Source organism: Ips typographus, linkage group LG6 (assembly GCF_016097725.1).
Source record: "Ips typographus isolate SLU linkage group LG6, UJ_Ityp_2.0, whole genome shotgun sequence".
Taxonomy (NCBI): domain Eukaryota; kingdom Metazoa; phylum Arthropoda; class Insecta; order Coleoptera; family Curculionidae; genus Ips; species Ips typographus.
Window position 1 is genome coordinate 12,039,226 of NC_138427.1, and position 23,192 is coordinate 12,062,417.

General features: G+C 34.6%; 2 protein-coding genes and 2 long non-coding RNA genes across 42 annotated transcripts in view; 1 reads left to right on the forward strand and 3 right to left on the reverse strand.

The window, feature by feature from the left end:
• LOC145730782 (uncharacterized) overlaps positions 1-1,267 on the reverse strand; it is a 55,715-nt gene extending 54,448 nt beyond the window's left edge. For 12 of the 28 annotated variants that reach the window (XM_081982182.1, XM_081982179.1, XM_081982175.1 and 9 more), the window contains exon 1: positions 666-1,266. In XM_081982182.1, the coding sequence (XP_081838308.1) occupies positions 666-1,008 (343 nt within the window). In that variant the 5' untranslated portion in view covers positions 1,009-1,266. Of the gene's footprint in view, positions 1-665 lie in introns of all 28 variants that reach the window. The other 16 variants (XM_081982191.1, XM_081982189.1, XM_081982184.1 and 13 more) reach the window with 3 other exon arrangements.
• A 3,866-nt stretch (positions 1,268-5,133) lies between these two features.
• Positions 5,134-22,971, reverse strand: pHCl-1 (pH-sensitive chloride channel 1). 12 transcript variants are annotated; one of them, XM_081981207.1, is made up of 15 exons: positions 22,745-22,971; positions 14,858-15,015; positions 12,518-12,604; positions 12,270-12,358; positions 11,884-11,967; positions 11,044-11,108; positions 10,644-10,864; positions 10,487-10,569; positions 9,897-10,037; positions 9,384-9,536; positions 9,107-9,321; positions 8,451-8,501; positions 7,836-7,898; positions 7,163-7,270; positions 5,134-7,063 (listed from the first exon to the last, which is right to left on the reverse strand). In XM_081981207.1, exons 3-15 carry the CDS (start codon positions 12,592-12,594, stop codon positions 6,920-6,922), a joined length of 1,494 nt encoding a protein of 497 aa, XP_081837333.1. In that variant the 5' UTR covers positions 12,595-12,604; positions 14,858-15,015; positions 22,745-22,971; the 3' UTR covers positions 5,134-6,919. The 12 variants fall into 12 exon arrangements, with proteins under 12 accessions (XP_081837333.1, XP_081837332.1, XP_081837343.1 ...); XM_081981206.1 differs by having other exon boundaries at positions 5,134-7,078; XM_081981217.1 differs by lacking the exon at positions 11,884-11,967.
• LOC145730720 (uncharacterized) lies at positions 19,592-20,367 on the forward strand. The gene is made up of 2 exons (XR_014178669.1): positions 19,592-19,898; positions 20,170-20,367. It is a non-coding gene; the product is annotated as an uncharacterized LOC145730720 (long non-coding RNA).
• LOC145730719 (uncharacterized) lies at positions 20,516-22,534 on the reverse strand. Its single transcript, XR_014178668.1, has 3 exons — positions 22,350-22,534; positions 22,220-22,293; positions 20,516-21,036 (listed from the first exon to the last, which is right to left on the reverse strand). It is a non-coding gene; the product is annotated as an uncharacterized LOC145730719 (long non-coding RNA).
• Positions 22,972-23,192: the final 221 nt, after the last annotated feature.

Below are 23,192 nucleotides of genomic sequence, written 5' to 3' on the forward strand. Positions count from 1 at the left end.
CCAATCATGGGATTAAACCTAGTCAAAACCAGCTGGTTACCACGGCAGCAGCTCATTTGAGTACATTTACGTCAGAAGAAGTGAATCAGTGTAAAACTAATTTTGAACGGTGGTGATAATTAAACTTTGATTTTTAATTAATCTGTACACTGCGTTTAAAAAATTCCGACGGAGAGCTTTTTGTTAGTATCTAAGTATCGATAATTTGACTGTGACATTTTGCACCTGATCTGTCACAGTCAAATCACAACTAAGCTTAGATAAAGTTTAAGGTGGGCGCAACTCGCCATAAAAGCTCAAATAATTGTACTGATGAACCATTTACTTCTTGCAAACCTGTCAGCCATTCTGTAACCGTAACAGAAAGTTGGCAACGCAGCAATGCTAGAGGCCCAAAAAATAGTGTCTTATATAATAATCTGTTACTGTCAAAGTGATGTTGCTGCCATAAAACCAAGTTTAATGTTAAGTCCACTTCTACAACACAGTCTTCCATCTATTTCAGTTTCAGGGCAGTAAGTAGTTTGTGATTGGTCGAAGAAAGCAGCTTTCAGCTTGCTGTTTTTTTGCCCAATCACAGACTACTACCAATGCTGTGATTTACGCAAATAATACGTCAAATCTGAAAATGTAATCAAATGGATAATTTCCAACAATGAACTCACCTGCTGGACAACTACATTCAGGTTCATCCCTCTGCATGTGTTGTTGATTTTTGGACGCTAAATCCCTGATAACTCGATTTCGAATCTCGTCTACCCTTTGAAGATTGCCCCCTAAGGGCGCGTTTTCAAATAATCTCTCTTCCAAATAGAAAACCCTCTGTTCCAAACTGTTTATCTTCGATTTGAAATTCGATTCGTTCCAACTGTTATATCCACTGGTAACGACACTCACTGCACAAAGGCAACACATCACAAAATTCAGTCCGATCGACGTTGATTTCTTCTCGTCGTAGTTTTTGTTGTTTTTTGCCATTTCGGCCCCTGTTAGGGGATCCGAATCCATTTTCAAACCGCGCTTCTGATGCAGTTTTTTTTTGCCAACAATATCGCTTGTTAGTCCGTCATCGTGGCCGAAAAAGGGTGTTTGTCCTTGTAATGACCGATTTTCATCCCCCTTTATACATGTTGGCAAATCGGTTTATCTAAAGGGAGAACACGCGAGATTTCGATGTTTTGTGGAGAAGCAGCCTTAGATCGCCCTACGTCAGCGCACCGTACCGTTCGCAAGTTAACTGAAAGCTCGACGCTGTGTATGATGGTAGAGCTTTCGAGGCTTTTTTGATAGAGACACCGGCCTTTATATAAGATAGAGAGGGACGGACGGAGCTTCGTAGCGGCGAAACAAGGATAGAGCGAGAAGAGCGCGCTCAAAATTGAGAAAAATTCTCGCCTCAATCAAGGCCAATTGAGTTACTTCAATGTCGGATTGTTATCTAATATAAGATTGTTTTGAATAGTGTAATTGGTGCATGCCTTACTTAATACAGGGTGGTTTAATGGAAACTAAACTCTTTTGTAGAATTAATCAAACTTTCATTTAGATTAATTATTAATAAGTATCATTATTGTCTCGTTTTATTTAAAAAAAAGATTATTTTTGAAAATCAGTAGCTTGTAGTGTTTTAGAGATATTTTAAATTGTTCGAAACTGAATCAATTCTGTATAATATTATTTGGCTCATTATGTAATAAACATATTGCTCTACCTTTTTGTCTCACCTTTCCAAAGTTACTTAAATAGGAAAGCATATTTAAAATAACTGAAAATATATCAAAAACATGACTAAACCAACGTTAAAAAATATAGGTGACAAATCAAACTTTACTTGGAACGCCACTTAACCTCATAATAGGGCGCGTATTACTCACCCTCGTTAATTGCCCTTTACAGTTTTTTTGTAGGGCTGAATCATATCGAATCGGAAGGGTAACGAGGAAATTATTAAGTCAATATAAGTCAGGTGGAAATCGCGTGACTAGCTATCCCGTTTACTTTGAAAGGTCCTGTCCGGTTTTTGAGGTAAAATTAGTTAACCCTTTTTGTCGTTGGTTCTAAATAGAACCGGAATTTACAACCGAATCAAAAGGAAATACGATTGAAGCATGGAACCTATCACAACTATACACTTCACACACATAATATGAATTGTAAATTAGATCTCTACAAACAAACAAGAACAGAGAGGGTCATTGTATCTCTAATAAAAGCTAATTGAGGGTCGAGTATACTCATATAGAACCACACGGTTACGCTATATCGAACGCTTGATCATTGGAAACGACAGCTTAAATTGTGAATTTCCTGCCGGGCTTTTCGGTTACCTCCGCATTGTTTAAAGTTTATTTATTAGTTGATTTAGTTCTGGTGCACTAAATCCTAGTTTGCAATTTTTGCAAAAATTACCAAGTTCCCAACGTAAAGTCCCATCCGGGAATATTTACTCGGCTATTTAAATTAAAGGCAACCTTGAATAAATACGGTTGAATTTCCTTGAAAATGGCGAAAAAAAAAGAAACTGCATATTTGCATCGGTTTTGCCCGAAACTGAATCAACAAGATAAAATTGCGTTATGCAATAATTTGACAGGAAACGGCTTGTTAAATCATTTACGTCCTTGATTTGAGTTCCCATATGCATACCTACACGTATGTAGTACACACATTAAAAAGGATCAGGAACAAATATTTTTTCTGTCAAACAAGAACGTTTGGAAAGGAAGTGAATTAAAAGGGTAACCATTACTTAGGTGACAAAAATATATTTGCAATTGTTGTATTTACTTTAAAGAGTTATTTTCCGCAAGTGAAGCTTCTAGTTGCTGACGGGAAACCTAAAGAATTTTAAGAATCATTGAAATAGCTGTAACACTTCGAAGATGGCAATTTTGGAAACTTTTGAGAATTCTTGACAAATGTCACGTGACGTATTGTCGTAAATTGACAGTCGTAACTTGTTTTAGGGTCACCCTGTATACATTAATTTATCATCAAAAAAATCGTAATCAAAAATAGATATTGACGTGTCCGATCGTTTTCCCAGAAAACAAATCCCTGAATTTTAATAGAATTTATGGGTGACTTTACGGACACAGTGTATACAAAAATAAGTCTTTCTATATAATAGCAACAGGAACTCGTGTTTTATTTAATAAATGTGCTAGAATTCAGCTAATTTACATTTAAATTTACCAACTCCCGACATTCATATCTAAGGCCATTATTGCCTTTTCTTCCCGTGAAATATTCAGCCTGCAAACTTCAAAAAGCTTATTTAAAGATAACGTCTCCAGCTTTTGCACCACTCTCCCGGGTTTTCTCTTAGATGTAATTTGTTTTTAAATTTTTCAAATGCAAATTTTCCGAGCGGAGAGTAAAAAAATCATCATCAACAAGAACCAAGGCAATATTTGTGCTAAGTGTACAAAAAAAAATTAAAATAGGTTAAAACAACGTTTAAATTTCTTCCTTAATTGAGTCTGAGTTTGCCTCCTACCGAAATAACAATACTGCGGCGTTTTTGGTGTTTTACAGTTCAAATATTTAAGTGCAAACAAATGTTGTAACCGCGTTACGTAAAGAAACTGATTGGAATCGCTAGGAAACAAGTTAATATAATATTTTTCTATACTTAAATAAAATTTGTTTACAATGGCAACCCTGTAATTTAGACCAAATTCCGAATTAAATGATATGAAAAAACTGGTTTACTTAAGCATAATACATTATTATATGGCCATCATGGCGTCCAGAAATTTCTTCAATTGGTTTCCTGTAGGTGCATTAAAAATTCCATATTTACCAAACTACAGTGTGGCTTGTTTTCCGGAGAATACAAATTTAGTAGAGGAGAGCCTTATGAAGGGTTAATAAAAGAAAAATCAAAAAATTTGACAATCCTGAACTGTGATTGGTCGATAACCCAAACTTTTGCTACTGGGTTTTGTCATTCATGGGTTACATCAAGAGCATTTCAGTTTCGTTATTTTGTTGACTTTTAGGTGGATTACACTTCTATTAAAGCCCTTTGTGGTAGTGGTTTACATATTATCTTAATATTGAGAAAATTCTTATTGTTCATAAATACTCTCTCTCTCTCTCTCCAATGGCGCTACAGTCCAAATTGAGCCTTGGCCTCCTTTATCTTCCGCCTCCAACACTGTCAATCCAACGCCGCTCTCCTCCAGGTTCTGACACCTATCAAGTTTTGCGCCTCTTCTGTCATCTTTTCCGTGGTCTCCCTTTTGGTCTTCTGCCCTGCATCCTACTATTGAGGGCCCTTTTTGGTAGTCTGTTATCCGGCATTCTTACTACGTGGCCTGCCCATCGTAGCCTCTGTAGTCTGACGAAATCTGAGATAAGTGCCTCCTTGAATAGTTGGTAGATTTCATGATTATATCTTCTTCTCTATATCTCATTTTTATTTAGTGGCCCAAAGATCCGTCTTAGTATTCTTCTTTCAAACACCTCCAGTTTATTCTGTTAGTTCTTAGCCATGACCCATGTCTCGCATCCATAGCATAGTATAGGCCTGATGATGGTTTTGTATATCCTGGTTTTTGATTTTCTGTGTATGATTTTGGAGGGGAATATATGGGACTTGTTTGCCGATATTATTCGATGTTGTATCTTCGATTCCTCTGATCTTCTCGTGTTGAGTTCAACACCTAAATATGTGAAGCTCTGGACAGCATCCACGTTATCCTCTACTCTGAGGTAGTTTTCGTTTCCTCTTGTTCTTGCCTGGGTTAGTGTTTTTGTCTTTTGTGGACAGGACTTGTTTCACCGTAAAAAGCTGATCAATTGTGGATTGTCCTTGCCTGAATCCTATTTGGTATTGGCCGATAATCTCTTCGGTAATGGGTACTCAATTCAGTATTATATTGACAAAATTTTTATTAACTTGTTAAATCGATAGCAAAAAGCTTCTTTCTGATCCCAACTGGGCAACACTTAATCTTGTGCTAAAAGCCTTTTGACTATCTCTTCCTGCTCAAAACGAAAATCTCTGTATAATATTGTCACTTTTCTATGCTTTATCAGGCCGGCAAAGAGCTTTTGTAGAGCATTTATTTTTTCCAGAAAAACATTCTATGGGACAATCATGGATAAAATAAATAAAACAAACAACACTTTTTAAAAATAGTTTTGTTTGGAAACTTTAACGTAGGAATAATGACAAGATTATAATAATTAGATAATTATTGTAAATAACGCTGCTAAAATATTCGGATGTGTGCATATAAGTATAATGAATTTGTACAATTGCATTTTATAAAGGCGTTAATAATTATTAATATTAATTAGTATTAATATAGGTTTAGATTTGAAAAATTATTGCTATCCTTTATCTATTATGCTAGAGTAGTACAATAATTGCGTTCCTTAACCTTACAAACTCCCAAATCAACGCAGGTTTGAGCAAGAAGGTAACAAAAGTTGGATAATTATTAGTTTTCTTTTTCAGTATTGGATTGTCCACATGTAAATTGCGCTAGGTGCTTTATTTTTAAAGGCAACAATATATTTAGAATAAGCTTTGTAAAATTAACACTTCAGCCTTTCTATTACGGTGATACAGGTTGGTTGAAGCATCATTGTATCATTCACTGTATAAAAAACGTTCCTTGTTTGGTTATTCGTTACATTATGTATTATTATATGAAGGCTGGTGGATTATCGTTATATATGTACAAAAATTAGAGTTGTTTTGTTTTAAAGGCATAATTATCATTGTTTTTAATTATTATTGGTGCTACTGTAACAATTTCAAAAGTGCTTTTATGTACAAATAGTGTCGCAAAACAAAGTTAGTATTAATAGTGAATATGACTTGTTACAGTGTAAATATATATATTTTATTATTAGTCGTAGATTCTACTGGTAAAATTGGTTCAAATACGCATTAATAAGTAACTGCCATGATCACAGGTTTTGCTCTATACGTGCTCGAGGCGATTATACTACATTACTTTATTATAAGAAAAAGTCACTAAATTCCACACTTTTAAAACAACAAAAATTGGAATATAACCACTTTTACCTGTACAATAATTAAATCATTTACAATATAATAAGGCGAAGGTGCTATATATTATAATAATACTTGGAATGCAAAAATTGTGCCAGTGTGTAATCAGCACGCATTTAAAAATCTTGTTATTTGAATAACAGGCATAAACTATTCGAATAAACAAAACCCAAGGACAACAACAATTTAGCGTTTAAAATATAATTCAGGTACAAAATAAGCTATACATAAACAATCCCTTTTTTAAAGGGAGGGTTAACGCCATGATGGTCATATAGTATATTATAAACTCTATAAAAATCACAGTAAAGTTGCTTACTACTTAAAAAAACACAAAGAAAGTGTTAAGTAGGTTAAAATTAAGAAATTTTGTTAGCTAACAACAAAAATTAATTAGAAGTAATAAACTAGGGGAGACATTTAAATTTGTATTTTTTTTTATTTACTGCTGATTGACTAATCTCATGTTGGAACTGAACACTTGTGCAGTATTACTGCAGCAAGCTGAAAGTTGCTTTTTTGACTAATCACAATGTTTTAAAACTCAAAAAAAAAACTAATTTAAATGTCTCATTTTTTAAAAGTGCATTTTATAGTAGAACTGACTAGAATCTTGCAAATATCTACAGTTAACTCTTTATTTAAGTTGATAAGCAGCTTCATCCATGTATCCGGAAGAAGCCATTTTTCCCACAAGGTAGATAAACAGGACATTTTCCTAAATATGTACAGTGCTTCAAGAGCTACCGCGTATTGCGAACTTTGCAAAAACTTCACTTAACTGAAATACACACAAGTCCTACTAGAGGCTGATATGTACGCCTTTACTGAGATTAAGCTATCCATGTTATTACACATAAAGAGGCACTCAACTTGCAACATTACCTACTCGTGTGCGTTAGTGAAACTTTTATAGTGATAAAAAAAGAAAACGAGAAAAACCGCGAACGCTGTAGGAAAAGTAATTCTGGCTATGACGTCGATGGTTTTCGCCACTCTGATTGGATGCGGCGGCTCTTTTTTCCTCACCTGCAACACAGGGGCCTATTCAAGATAGGTTTTATTAGTGTTAGTACTGTTAGTAAACCGTAGTCCAATTAATTTAATTAAATCGAGTGATAATCGTACCTCAGCAGCTGGACAGCCATTGTTGGTGTGGGTGCACGGATTTGGTCCACAATTTGGGCAATTTCCAATTTCGTTGGGGACGGCCGTTGAATCGCGTTTTTTATCACTCTGTGAAATAACAAGAGTTAATTAAAGCCTTTTATTACGCACACGGTTCTGAAAAAGTGGTTAGAAACTCTGAAAAAAACAAAAGTTAAGTTAACCAAACCTAAAGCTACTTATGGTGTACTAAAATTAATGGTAAAATGTAGCCTAAAAGCACGCCTTAAAGAACTTATATTCCACTTTTTCCTCACTTAAATATAAACTCTTAGATTGACGACTTTAAAGCTCTAAAACACACAACTCTTACATCAGGATGAATTAACAATGCAATTTTATTATCAATATGAAAACTACAAAACCTATAGTTTTAGACCTGAAAGAATCAACTAGCCAAAAGCTAATGATTAACGAATTTTACTAAATAAGTCGTAACATGCATTTTTCCAGTTTGAAACAGAAAAACTGATGATAGAGATTTAGCATTTAATTTTTTCCATAAAATACCGAAAAGTACTGTAACTTTCTAAGTAAAAAGATTATAAAATCCAACTAACTTTTCAGGAAACACGTAAGCGTTAGTAGGCCTATTTGGATTTGTTAATAACTTTTTTGCAATTTTGCCACTTACTGGACGTTGGTTAAAATTGGGATTTTCACAGAATGCCGAATAATATTCTTGCTGGGCAGTCTCCTAACAAATAAAAATCAAAATTAGCTTTTCATTAATTTTGGAGTGTTAGAGGGTTAGTTGCAGGTTTATTTCTTTCTGTTATGAATACTTTTGTATACATTATTTATTGGTTTTATAAATTACTATAATCATGCGTTTTTTTGGTTAGGTTTAGCTGCGCATGAGCAGGACGCATGCGCATGCATATGTTAGATAATATACTGGCCGTGCATGTTTCAAAAGCCAAAACTTTGCTGAGTAATCCAGCAACCATGCTTTTTTTGGCAACAGCAAAAAAAACACATTATAAATTACTTGACAGGCAGTTAGGAAAATGACCCTAAAGATACATTTTTATAGGCGAAAAGCATGTGTGGCTTAGTTTAGTACTGAACTACTGAAAATAATCGATAAGCATGGCTGTTAGTACATGATAAGCAAAGCTTTGTTAGGTTTTCGGTATTATAAAAGCGATCTGAGGCAAAATGCTCGCGATATGACACAATATCGTTATGCGTAGGCATTTTCAACGTTCAATCAGGCTTAGTTTAGGTAAAATAAGGCTAGGCTTACCAATGGACTGGCCAGTATAATGCCTATCCTGCTCAGCACAGCCGGCAAACGCTGTAAAAGGACAAGGAACGTTCTAAACAAATGCCAAACTAGCACAAATATTAGCGCTTAGAGTTTTCTTTTAGTTCTGACTATTCAAGTTTATTACCGAAGTGGAAATTTGCTCCCATAATTTAGATGGAGAGATATTACGTGACTTTAGAAATCCATGTTTCCTATTCGTGTTTTTCGAACTTCACCTACTGCAGCTACTTGCTCCATAATAAACTAGCTTTATAAGGACAAGTTTGATGAGTTAAAATAGCTTGAAAATTACCAAAAAAAGTGAGGAATTTAATTTAAATTGTTAGTTTTTGGCATCACGACACCTTGAAATTTCAAACTAAAAGCGTAGCAGTTTATTTTCATGCTGACGCTATCATGCCACAACAAGAAAGAAGAAAAGATCACTCGACAGAAACCAGGCCATTCTAGGCTGAACACCATGTAAAACTTTTGTCTTTACTTACGAAAGTGCAAGATACATGCCCGTTATTCACTGGAGAGTGTAATGATTGCTTTACGATATTTTCACGCACACTACCACACTCGTGCGTAATTTTTACCGTGTGCGTATCAATACATATTAATGCCGGTAACGAAATCAACTAACTCACCTGAGTAAAAGGGTTTTCCCCAGGTCTATAAACGACATTGTGCAACGGTCTTTTCCGTCCCACGTAATTCACACACACAAACTCTAGCAGGGATGCGTAAATAAAACACATGCACACCCCGTCCCATACATTCATCGCCGTTAGGTTGGACACCACAGGTAGGGTGGACCGGAAACCGTTGGAGGTGGTGAAAAAGTTGAGCATCGTAGTCACCCCTAGTGAAGAAAGCACAGTTTTTTACCACAGTTAAGTTTGGCCATTACAAATCAAAAGTTACCTATCATAACTCGGGCTGGCACTGCGTTCCACTCCAACCAGAATGTTATAAACGATGACGTCACCAATATTATACCCGGTATAAATACGGTGGTGAAGTAAAAGGCTCGATCCCTCGTGAATATTAAATGTACTCGAAGGCAGCTGTAGTTTCCTGGAAAAAAAAACATCGATATAGTGAGGATAAAGTGGGTTTAAATTATAAATTTGACGGCTAACGTGGTGAGAATACAATAATCCAGAAGGTTATTATACCTAATTCAATTGTTACCAACAAAAAGTATATTTATTTTAGGGCCTAGCGATAAATGGAACAACTTTTAGCTAAACGAGGCATGGCTTACAGTCAAGTCATTAATCAAAACTGCCGCACCGCTTTTTAGATTCTTTTCAGCATCCCAAAGGGCCTCGGAGATCAGTTAATTCTTGACAAATTAGGTTAGAAGGTTTAAAAGCCGCAAATAAAAGAAATTTTCACCGTTTGAGTTGATTTTTAAAGCCCTAAAGTACTCACCTCTCCAACTCTGTTGTATAGGACATATGAGTGTCTGATTGTTGATTAGATAAGCGTTGAGGGTCGTTAAGCTTGGAGATTTTCGTAGCACGTCCTCATCGTTTTTCCACACGTAGTTTATCGATGTAATTTCATACGATACTGAAAATAAGACTGACATTAGCAATTAAACAATCTGGCATAACTGAATAATGAATAAACTTTAATAATGAAATAATCTTCCGCTCTAAAAATTTGATAATTAAGTTAAAGCAAGATTTTTAATTGAGCAAATAAACGTCTGTAATATTTAAATTTAAATTTTAAAAAAGTGTAGAGTTGTTTACTAAAACTTTAATTGCATCATCAAGGTAAACATGATCAAACACAGTTCAGATTGGTTCCAAATTCTAACTTAAGTTATTCCAAGATTTCTAACCATGAAAGTTTCTTAACTCTCCAGGCAGTTTAAAAGAAATTGAGAAGAAACTTCTAAAACTGTTACAAAACATCTTAAATAAAACATTGATTTTTGTTTCAAAACTCTGCCCCCACATCACTCTACATAAAGAAGTGTCGCGACATAAATGAATATTTTTAACGCTACTTACTGCTTTCCATCGAAAATGTACATTTAGGGTCGTCGAATGGGAAAATGTTCAAACTCCCCTGACAGGACAATATTAAGTGCCTCCTGAAAATTAAACTTAATTAATAACATGACGAAAATTAGTTTATAAAGCCGCACAAGACAAAGACAATACGTACCTCATTAAATAATTGACACTTCCATTTCGATAAATCCTTAAACTGAAATGTACTGGTATCAAAGGATCTTTAAAGTCCCCGTGCATAATAAAATAAGTATCCGGTAACCAGATATCGTCATGATGATGGATCGCGTTCAAATAGTTGTACTCGCTTTGGTTCGAATACCGCAATCTGGGGTCGTACCACTGTTGCTGGAGCAGAAACTCAACTTCGTATTTCTGCAATAAAAAAACCATTAAAACTTATTTCGACAGACTTACTACGGGAAATGCATTACTAGGAGTTACGCATAAGGGTAAATTAATGGTAATCGAGTTAAGGAAAAGCCTGCAGAGTGTCTTTTGAATTTCGCCAAGTTTCAGGACCGGATTTTATTATTCTAGGCTAGGGCACTCACCAAACTCGATTCGTCCGGAGATGCTAAACTTAATAGGAGGACGCTAACGTTGACTGTAAGAGAACCTGAAAAGAAAATGTTTTTCAATTTTAATTTGTAAATTTTCTGAAAGGCAAATGTCGTTCAATCGCTTTTATTACAGAATTTTTTTATCACATAATTTCTCTTTTTTTTATTACTCTCTCCTATAACTACAAATACAAATAACATGACTTGGAGGTAACACTGAATATTGATCAAAACTAGAAATTTAACTTCCCCAAATCCTAAGGGAGACGTGCACAATTATTAAACAGGAAGCTGTGTTGCGGAGATATGATATCCCTTATTTATAAATTATCTTCTAGAACTCGTGGAAACTGGCAAAGTGGCTGTTTTGAGATGAATTTCAAATTTTAACGTAAGCCCCTTTGTCTTCTAGTATTTCATTGTAGTTAAGTGTCGTAATTCGCAATATCATGCATACACTAGCAAAACTAATTTGGGTTGAACGGCTATTGATAATTCTATAAAACGCTTTTACAACATGGCTATAATTTGATTTATCGGCTAAAATTAAATTTCCACGCGATAGCTATCGCCAACAAATTTCACGGAACATATACTAATATTTATGAGTTTTTCGCATGGATTTTTTGGGAAAAACTAATTAATCATTCAACAATCACACTAAAGCTCATCAAGTGCAAGAGGAATGATGCATTGCACGAACACTAGTGATACAACCCAAAATAATAAGTCTGAATTAATATTAGTTTAATTCAAACTTATTGAAATTGGAGTTAAAAAACAAAAACTAGAGCTAGCAGAGAAATAAATAAAAAAATGAAAATCACGGACCCCGCTGCTTTCCGCTCTGGGGGATGTTTCGGTCATCGAAATTTGCATCCTCAGGAGATCGTAGGCCGCAGCAGAAATCCGCATCTGCAACAGCAAGGCAAGGGCTTATTTCGCGGGCCCTTTCTGTAGGGATTTTTCAGTTTTGTTAAGCTACAAGCTAAACGATTTAGATTTTCGCTTATTAAGGCCAAAAATGTTATTAGTTGAACAAACCAAAAGCAACTTATACATAATGCATGAGATTAGCACAGTGAAACAACTATAAAAACTACTAATTTCCGATGTTTTCTCTCATGTCTCATATTCGACGAAGCAAAATGCAGAATAATACCACTTAACTACCTCATTATCATAGATACAAAGCAACCGTGAAGTAGTAGACTTACCTCTAACTGGCGGCAGTAATCTTTTGTCGTACCTTGTCGCTCTCAAGAGATTATCCAGGATTTCCTTGTCGGATTTACCCTCTTCAAAGCTGAAACGTGAAAACCGCACTGGATTATACTCATAATACGTCGCGATTTTCATATTTATAAAATCCAGAAACGACAATGGGTTGTCATCTGCATACATTGAACGTTCCGGTTTTGTTTCTGTATTTTTTTGGGGGTTTCAAAAAAAATTGACAACTTACATGTCGGACAGGGCCAGGGTTTGTCTTGTCACCAGTAAAATTGCAGCCGCCCTAAGGAACATCCAAGGCTGACCCATATTAAGACATCTGAAAAAGAAGGAAAATTAAAGTAAGATTTATGAAAAAAAGAAGCAAAAAACGCATTTAAATAGTAGAAAAGAAGAATCAGTAGTAATATTTAGAACACAAACAAAGACGTATTAGTCCATAGAAGAGGACAAACAAGACAAGAAAAATAAGTGATAAAATTCATTCAGTAAAAAATAGAAATGAAAATAAAACGTAGAATTATTTTACCGGACAATTTTCACAATAATTCTTGCAGGTTTCATATCCGGAAAATACTGTTAGGAAAATGGCTGAGTATGGATTTTTGTGTGTGGTTTCACCTTGGCGATTTCCATGGGATTTGCTGACTCATAAACCAGGCCACGGCTGTATCAAATGCATTTAAACTACCCAATTAAACGCTATGTATTTGCAGTATTATAATTTAAAATTTCTTCCATTACAACCTTCTTGAGCGAAGCCCTGGTAATTATATAGGACAGTATTGACCCTTTCAATGAACTTGGGAGTAACGTGAATAGACTCTATTGATTTGCTTTGTTCGCAACTGGCGAAATGGCCGTCAGTTCAAGGGTTTAAAAAATAATGATAAAACCGACCATTGGTCACGCAAATTACATTGGTTAAAGCCTGTTAATTGGATGAGAAGTTTGAAATTTTATACTACAAGTTACACATTCATTCAAAACCTTAAAAATGCACAAAGCTTGACTAAGATATTGACGATAAATACACAATGAGCTTTTAGTGAAACAAAAGAGTTTTTTCAACAGCTCTGTCAACAAGTAGTTTCAGCTCTGAAAAGGAAAATTACACGGACGAGGTTGCTTGTACACCTTTGAAAGAGTCATTTTTACTATGCCCTTTGGGCGTGCAACTTAGTGAAAACTGGTTTCCAGCCTTAAACCAGGCTTTTTGTTTATCTATTCGCATTGCAATTGCTTTAGTCCTAGAACCGTGGGATCATTGGTTTCCCGAATAATTGCACAAAATTCCCTTGGGTAGGAAGCCATGGGCATTTAATTAATATAAGCGACGACCGCATTTTCCAGTTGTAAATTCCAAATAAGTTATGATGATAAAACCAGCAAAATTTTAATATTTAGGCTACGAATATAAATGTGCTGAAAGTCGAGAGATTTTTTTTGAAAAATTACAAAAAGAGCTAATTTTGCTTGCTTTCAATAGTCACTTTAAACGCTTTTGACGTTGTCATGGTCGATAGTTTTGCCCCATTTTCAACCTTATAAACCAATTAAATTTTTAGTAAAATAAAATTAAACGTTCAAATTTGTTACTCTACAAACCACACATAGAGGATCATTTTATGTCAAGTTTTTTATGGATGAAATTGATGTGAAACCAAATAACATCTTAACGGTGATTGCCTGCATAATTATGGTTGATGGTAAGTAAAAATCGATCTTATTGACATTAACTTTAATTTTGTTTTATCTACTCTAAGGGTAATTCAACCTGTACAGCATTTGCGTAAATCACAGTTAGTAGTTTGTGATTAGATACATGTGGACTTACAATTAGCTTTATCTTGGAGTTAGCTTAACTAGTCAATGCAAAGTTTTACATGATATAGTAAAATTTAGGCTTTTATTGTGATATCAAAATTATTTTAACCTGAACAAGGTCAACAGAAACAAAAATTTGAATATTCGATCTGTTACTCTCTGATCCCAATCAAGCTTTTGGAAAACGTATGGTTGAGTCATTACATGGCACGTTACATTTCAATTAATTATTTAGGGCAAAATAGGCGTTTTTGGGTTTAAACCACAACCCTGAACAGATATAGCTTATTAAGGTTGGTAATTGAGAATGTACTTACTAAAAGCAATTAAAATGTATTGTCTGGTTGACCTAAATTTATAAAGAAAATGAAGTGGAGGTACAACTACAATATTTACTCAATTTAGCGACGTTTTTCCTATAAATACGGACGTTGATCGATTCAGGGGGTTATAACACTGAAGGTTACAAGAAAAATAGAGTATTTATAGGTATACATAGAAATGTAACGTGTCAATATAATAGGTGCATCGAGTCATCCTGGTACCATTATTAAACCAACATGGAAAGGACCTTGGCAAATTGTTGGTTAAAGTGTGCAATTCATATGTTACTTTTTTTCGTTTTCAGTAATCAATCTTGAAAACAAAAAGGCGAGTTCAAGCTGTAAGATATTATTCTGGAACGTGCCTCGGTTACTTACAACTAAAAACGAGCAAACATTTTAGTTTTTTGACAGAAACTCACCTTTTCAGAGAGGCATTTTGCCTATGCCTTGATGGGGGATCAATGTCGATCTCTCGGACATTCCTGAAGACGAAAAATCCGGGACATTTCAATCCGGCCACATTCGTAGGGCATTTTTTCACGCCCTCCACTTTGTTCCTAGTTTACTGCCATGCAATCTGCAAAGGAAAAACCGTTTGATATATTGTTTTCCATTCATAAACTGGCTGTCGAGTGTAAAATTAAATTGTCTTCAACTCTACACGCCTATTTAGGCTAAATATAGTCAACTAGGGTGAAGTAGGCCAGCAAATAATGGCCAATCGATTTTCGTCAATCAGACACGTGTTTCATCTTTTATACTTTATTACTTACTTGGACTTACAACTTTACAACCTACACTAATCTATCAATAATGCAGTGAACCTTTGACTTTCAGTTTACTTCCAAGAAGTTACAGGTAAATTGAGTTAAAATGGTCAATTACAACATAGTATTAGCTTTAATTGTAGTGTAGCTCTTTTAGGAAAAATCGGAATTATTTATTAAATATTAGTAGCAATATGTAGCTAGTACATGGTCACGTGATAATAAGTCGTTTTGCTGATGACACCCCCAACAAAAGATTGGATAATTATCATTATTTGACAATAGGTCACATGATCCCTCTATCAACCTGGTAAATTTGAGTGATCAAGAACTGTCAAAAGAATAACAAATACTACAAACGTCTCCCTCAAACGTCATTAGAAAAAGGATGAAAAATACTACAAAATGAGCCAAAACTGGCCTCTCTAGCTCTTCATGTTACCGAGATATTGAATTTCAAAAAGTAAAGTTCTTCTTTCATATTTTTCGAAAAATGAAAAATGAAAAATGCTTTTTTTGTACTTATTTTACTTAATTTAAGGTCCTTTAGTATAAAAATGACCTTTGCTGTGCATTGGAACCTTCCTGAGTGCGTATTCTTGAAACGAAGAAAGATAATTATCAAGAGAAATATTTGTAGAATGTGACAGGAACCCACCATTGTCAGCTTCTTCTGTCACATTCTATCAACACTTCTCTTGAAAATGAGCTGAGAATAGAGAATAGGCTGCCTGGAGCAAAATAAAAAATTGCCAAAATTGCACTTATATTTGCAAAAACGCCATTTTTTCAATTTTTAAATGATGATTTTATTTATCTGCAAACAGTCATGACACGTCTGAACCTCATTATCTCTTTACCTCACCAAAGTCATGTGATTCAATCTCTGTGGAGCATCATAGTCAACAACAAGGTTTTCTCATTTAATTTTGCCATTGCGTGACTCAGTAATGTCGCATAATTACTTACCAACATTATAATATTTGTATAGAATTGCTGGTGTATTATTAGAGCACACAAAGGCCATTTACCGTCTAACCTAAATAAGGTTAAAAAGGGCGAAGGTCTTTTTCCCTTGATTTTGCAAGCACAATGAAGTAACTTTATTTGTATTCGATCCTCCTCCTTTCTTATTGATTTAGTCCAGAATTACAAGTTGGAGTGGAGTATAAAAAATTTTAACAAAATCATTTACAGTAATCACCTTAAAATGCTTCAGGGTTTTCAAGCTTTAAATTTCCCTAACAATGTGTTCGTTAAAATTGAATTAGACGGGGCAAAACTAAAAGTGAAAACGAGCAGAATCTCATCAGTAATATGTTTTTGCAGGAAACCCTTTTTGGGTTCGGTTTCGTTCCGCTGAAACTGTTGTTTCCTTTTTGTTTTCAATTAGACAAAAACATCGTAAGGGATGGAAACAGCACGCAATATTAAAGGAATCGATGGGAACGCGATCGTTTTCACGGCCTCAAGGGGGTAGCAAATACTGATTTTGTACTGGAGATAAGCGTCCAGTACCGTAAACGAATTGGTCCGATAAGAAATTGGTTACGTAAAGGGATTAGTTTTTGGGGTGTAAAATTTGTAATTGTAAGTAAAAACGAGGGTAATTTTGTAATAGATTGTGATTCCTCAAATACTGCACATGTAGACTTATCTCACATTGACTTTTGACCTCAAAAGCGAGCCAGAAAAAAGTAGGTTAAATCGTTATTCCCTCTTTTTTACACTTTCTACGTAAACACGGGGTATCCAAATACACCGTTTGTCGCCTTTATAGCCTATTAACCGTATTAATAAAACGAGAGTTCTGAAAATAACATCAGCACAGCAATATCTTATTTAAAACGATTTTTTTCTGGATAAGCGAGAAAACTCATTTTCCACCCTGCGAGATTCAAATTTCATATTTTTTCCAGATCGTTAGGATTGTGTTCATCTGTAAATAACTTCAAGGTGTTTGGGTCTTTTTTCTTAAAGGGGGGAAATATTTATTAGCCCATGGCAACTCAAACAAATAGACGTAACGTAAATAAAGCAGTCCTGTTGGATCTATTGTTGTTAGATTTTGTGTTTATACGCGGCGAAAACGTTTCACTTATGCCAAGTTTACAAAGTTGTGCGTTTTATTGAGCTTTAGAGTATATTCTTGGCTTTAAAAATAGATTTTGCCGTGTTTGTTTGTCATTTTTTGTAGTTTTGCGAGTTATTTATTTAACACAATATTGTAGTGATAAATCACGGGGCGGTTGTAATAAAGAGACGACTAATGCGGAAAAACGTGCTATGCGGCTCTTAAAAGTTATTTATATTGCTTGCCAGACCTAAATAGAGCAAGGAAAAAGATGTAGTGCCTCCCCAAAAACCAACCTTTTTGGAGGTTAATGATAATGTCAGATCGTTGGAAGCTAAAAGTGGCTAATAGTCATGAATTTGTATGGTAGTAGTATTTTCTTCTTCATCATCAAACAATTAACATAAAAAGTAAATTTTCTGAACAAACAAGGTTATTACACGAGTCTTTTAACGTATTCATAGGAGTTGGGAAAGTGGTTGGTAAAAATAGAACGGAAAACACGACAAAGCTGTCCTTGATGATGGAGAGTATTGTTTCTAAAATCATCGTTCAAACTCATGGTAAGGGTGAATTTATAGCGAAAAAGGGGGTTGGATTTGCACTATTGCATCGATTTTGCTTTTGGGGTCACGCCATGTCCCGAAATTATGACCGGAATTTAGGATTAAGTATTTATAATGTTCCTGCCCTCAATTGCCCATTATTCAAATTCCTCTATGTTTATTACGCTGTATTGTTCGACTAAATTTCACCAGTTTATTGTTATGCCTTAGATTTGCATGTCAAGAAAATTATTAGATACCGTTAGGTAAATCGATACACAGATGAAATTACAAAAGGTCATAAGTCACGTGGGCAGCGATTGCGTAAATCTCAGCATTGTTCGTGATATATGATTGATAGATCTCAAACTACTGACTGTGTTGAGATTTACGAAAATGCTGCACATGTGGACTTAACATCAGTCTCTTTAAGAACTAGGAAGAGTGATTAATATTTAGGTTGGCAATAGTGGTCAAATGTGATTGGCCACTTGGCGGTATGATTTACACAGCAGATATCATAAATGAACAGGTTATGTCAAAAACCACTGGCTTGGCCACCATTTCAATTTTCAGGTTAATCACTGTCAATCTGTTTCTTTAGCATTCTAAAGTTTCTTGTTGCATCAAAGTTGTGTTTGACTCTATATAAACTCGTTTGGAAGTGTATTGATATCATAAAAATGTGTTAGTTAAACTTTCATTAAAACTCTAAATTAATGTGTCCTTATTTTTATACACTGGCACTATACTTTATAACCTAACCTAAACATCAGCAAATTGCCAATGTCAACCAAACTTGTAAATCAACTCTGAGGAATTTTTTGGGTAACTTTTGCTTGTGTATGTCAGGCTTCTTCATTTGCTCCTCCTAGTTTAGAGGCAAACTTGACATTTGATGACAAGAAATCAGGGTTGCCAACCTAATAATAGTATTTTTGGGTTAATACTCTGTTCAAAAGCACCATTTGCATCGCAGAACTCCAGCTTAAGCATGGTCCAGACTGTGATTTTTTCAACTGTATTCTACACAGTCTGAACCACACTTAAGCTTGGCTCAAAGCACGACAATGCAAATTTCAACACAGCTTTCAGCTTGCTTCTTTCGTTTGACCAATCACATAACTACCAACAATGCTGACCTTTACGCAAATGCTACACATGTAGACTTCAAGATTGTAGAGTATGTCAAACTTATTAACTCTACAAAGTTAATTCTCTAAATATGAGTGTTAGATAACAGAAAGTTAATCTGCGTGTTCCAGTTAAACTTTTGTTATACGTTATATAACAAAATAATTTCATCCAAATCGTATATGATATTTTCAGCAATTAATTGGCAATAACGGTCCATATTTAGACTCAATACGAATATATTTTGATAAATAGGTTTTTGGTATGACGTGCTCGGAATTCTACAGAGTACATTGTATAGAAAACGTGTATATGCGAACCATTATTCAAGTTTTCTATTGCTGTTTTCCGAAAAGGTAATGCAGCAGGATCGATTATTCATTTGGGTGGCATATACGAGCTTGCCAGCTTTAATATTATATAGAGATTATGTGTGCATAACTTATAATTCTGCACGAATATTATGTGACGGTAAAATCGATTTGCATAACAACTGCCTTTGATTTTCCAGTTATTTCATCGGTTATATCAGTAAATATTGCTATTAAAAATTACGAGATGTTGTTTGGGCCATTTCCTGAATAATAAAAGGCACTGAAGTGTATATAGAAAACGTTTATTACGAATGTAAATGCTTTTTATATGTTAATTTAGAACAAGTACAAAAACACTCTGTTAACAACTCTAAATAATATTTAGCAAATTGTTCGTACTGAAGGATAAGCTGTAAAGTTAATGGAACTGTTAATAATAGCTTTCCCAAGTAGTGACTAATTATCCAGAATTTACTGAAAGCTTTGTGGTTTATACAATTTGATACGGTTATCTCTCAGGTTTAATGAAGAGATTAATGATTTTGCCTTACTTCAATAAGCTGCTCAGTATTCGGCAAATATTTTTGGCTACGTTCCCCATTATACATAATTCCCATTCGGTCAAGGTAAGTTTTAAAAATAATTTATCTATTAATATGCCTCCAACTATTGTCATTCCCATGCAACTTTCTACTACTTGTTGGTAATGGAAAACTCCGGTAATCGCTTCAATGCATATCTTTACCCACTTTTGGTCCGGGAAAAACAAGGCCGTCTCGACGGCGCCAGACATCTCTAAAACCCTCAGGCAGAAAATATTGACCGCTTTGCTATTATTTCCTATGAATATTTGCCTACTTCTAAAGTCTTGCTTTAATAAGCTTTTTCCTTAACCAGTTTTACCAGCGTAAAATTGTGCAATGAGGAAATTGTCGGCGAAGTTTGGAGGCGGCGTAAACTTTTACAACCTAAGGAAAGCATCCCCAAAGTTATACAGGACGTGCATCAACTTAATTAACATGGTAATCCAAAATGTGTTTATCTTAGAAAGTAGAAGATTAAAAAATTATTAAATAAATAAAATGTTTGTATTTTTTTAAGTTTGTTCGTACTAGTTTAATTAAAAAACTTGACTTTTTCATTTTCAGACTTCTCTAAACAACTTCTCAACTTTAGCTAAACAACAAAATCTGTGACATTTTTCAAAAAGCATTAACCAAAAAACATAAATGTGATGGACTTGACATATTAAATATTTATGGAAAACAACGCAAAAACCTAAAATCCAATTTTGTGGTACCAAACATAAGGAAACATGTTTTATTTGGCAGCCGTATAATATGCATTAGTAAATTGCTGCTATGTTTGTTTTTTTTTCTAATACTTGTCACTTTTGTTTAATTATTTTAGGATAATACATTTTCCGCTTAAAAGTTTCTCTTAATTATCGTGTTGACTTTTTGGCTGTCCTGAAACTAGAGCCCTTCTCATTATAATGTCATCAAGGGCTCGTAAACTCGGTTCAAAGTCGCTGGAGCAAAGCCAAACCCCGGATCGGAAAGCAAGTTTACGTATTTACTATCTTGTCAATTTTCGCCAATATGTTACCGTCAAAATCTGCATAGATCCTAGATACGTCACTGCTATTCTTCAGAACGAAATTCCTATTAGATATGCACACACGGGCTCAGACAAGTCCTAACTTTACTTCCACGTAAGAAACAGATTTATTTTCTTTCGTCTTGCAAAACCATCAAATTTGGACTGGAAAAATAATATCCGTTGTATGTTGGTTAGCGCAGTTAGAAAGATAATCAAAAATTGTAATTACAGTCCGTCCCAGAGCTAGTTGCGGTGACGTGATAATTGTGACCTTTCCTATTACATGTAACTAGAGTGAGATTGAAATTTGACGTCATTAACGTACGTAATTTACAAATTTTTAAATTCGTGTCATCTGATCGACATATTTAAAAAAAGAACAGCTGTCACGTGACAAACTGTCAAATAACTAACAAATAGGGCTGCGAATAGTTTGGCCGCTAAAGGACTTTAAATTTCATGTTTTTCTTTGTATATTTTCATGAATATCTCGAAAATGGTTTGAGTTAGGGGTGTGAAATTTTTGCCAGGTATACCTTACACCCCGTTGGGAGACAACTTTTAGTAAATATGACATGGGTACCCCATTGATTTTTTTGAACAATTTTTTGATTTTGAAAATTATCTTTGACTACCTGGATAGCTTTAGGTTAACGGTAGAAATGTGATGTGGAGTGTCATTTGTCAAAATGTTATTTTTTAAGGGTGCCAGTTTTGCTTACCTAGTTTCAAAGGATTTACAGATTTTCTTGTATTGAACAGTGTTTAAACTTTTTTTTGATTTTTCAGTCACAACTTGCAATCAACTAGACGAAATAATAAAAAAAACATATTTCTTACTGCATCTACATACGTTTGTGTAAAAAATGAAAACCGCTAAGACATTTTAGGCTTTCTAGTATAGAGGGCGGTGGTATTCCCCATTTTGAAATTAGTTAAAAAGGTCACTTTGATTGAACAAAATCCAATATGGCCGCTGTTAGTATAGTACTCAAAAATTCCAAATTTGAGTCAAAATTTCGTGCACTTATGTAAGTGACAAAAGACAGAAAGCACAAAGGAGAAAGTCATATTCTTCAAAGTAAAAGTGTAAAAAACACGATCAAAAATTAATTAAATATTTAATATCTTGCTTATGGTAAATTAATAAAAATTCATAGCGCTACCCTACACACATTTGTTGCTTTTTCTTGACCAATCAGAAGGTACGAGTACCAATCTCAGCACAGTAGGTGGTTTGTGATTGGTCAAAAAAAGCAGCTTTCAGCTTGCTGTTTTTTTCTGACCAATCCCAAACTACCAACCACTGTGCTGTAATTTACGCAAATATTGCACATGGACTTACCTGAACAAAGACAGTAACACTCAAATAGTTAACTTAATCAAACACAGTGACTGCAAATATGTTATCTGAAAAGACTTTGACAGATTTAAATAACTCATCAATGCCTACATACAGGCTGTGTCAAACTTACCCATTAAGAGTGGAATTTTTGACTTTTTAGAAGAAAGATAAAACAGTAAACTTTATTACAATGGATTTTATGAATAGAATCTAAATAAAGTTATTTGAAAAGCTTCTTAATTTGCATGTTTTATTAAAGTAATTAGTCTAAATTTGAAGCGCGGAGAGTTGAAAATAACCATAATGCATTTCTTGTTTGCGTGTTCTTTGTATTATTATTGGCTTTGCGCAACAACACTGCAGCATTTTATTTATACTGTGATTGGCGGACTGGATAATAAACGCCCTCCTTGATTTTTGTGTACACGTTTTAATTTTCTTTTGCAAGAAATTAAAGTATAAAAAAGTTTTTGTGATTCAGAGGGTAAAAAATTGTTTTTATTAGAGTATGGGAAAAAAACTTACCGAAAATAATTTTGAAGTTACGTCACCGACGTGGCCGCATTAGATCCAAATAGAGAAAAAGGAAACTAAATAGTCACCGGGAAATTCACTCGAAACTACGCGAGTTTTGTTGCTAAACTGTCGAAAAGTGGAAACTCGCGCCTCGATTCGCGTTCAGGGCGCAGTTCCACGCGCGTCAGCGCGGTCAACTTTGATCCTGTCTCGACTGTCCCCGCTGTTTAACTAAAGTGCTGGAGAAGAGGGGAGACTTTTTGAATTTTTGGATTTAGCACTCGCTGACTTTTTTTTGGAATTGCACCCAAAGTGTTATTTTTGACCCGACAGCGACTATTTTTAGATAATCGCAAATAATCGTTGTTCGATTAGGTAGTACCTACACGGTGAATTTAGTATACAGGATGTTTAACAACTTAATGGCTAATTGAATAAATTAGTTCTTCCAATCCAA

What these genes read in the sequence shown, in the direction of transcription:
- pHCl-1 (XM_081981206.1), bottom strand. Translation starts at nt 12,594, where the DNA reads ATGGGTCAGCCTTGGATGTTCCTTAGGGCGGCTGCAATTTTACTGGTG. An exon ending in TACATTTTCGATGGAAAGCA is followed by an intron (nt 10,038 to 10,486) that starts GTAAGTAGCGTT and finishes TCTTATTTTCAG; the next exon opens with TATCGTATGAAATTACATCG. An exon ending in ATGGCTGTCCAGCTGCTGAG is followed by an intron (nt 7,079 to 7,162) that starts GTACGATTATCA and finishes TATCTTGAATAG; the next exon opens with GCCCCTGTGTTGCAGGTGAG.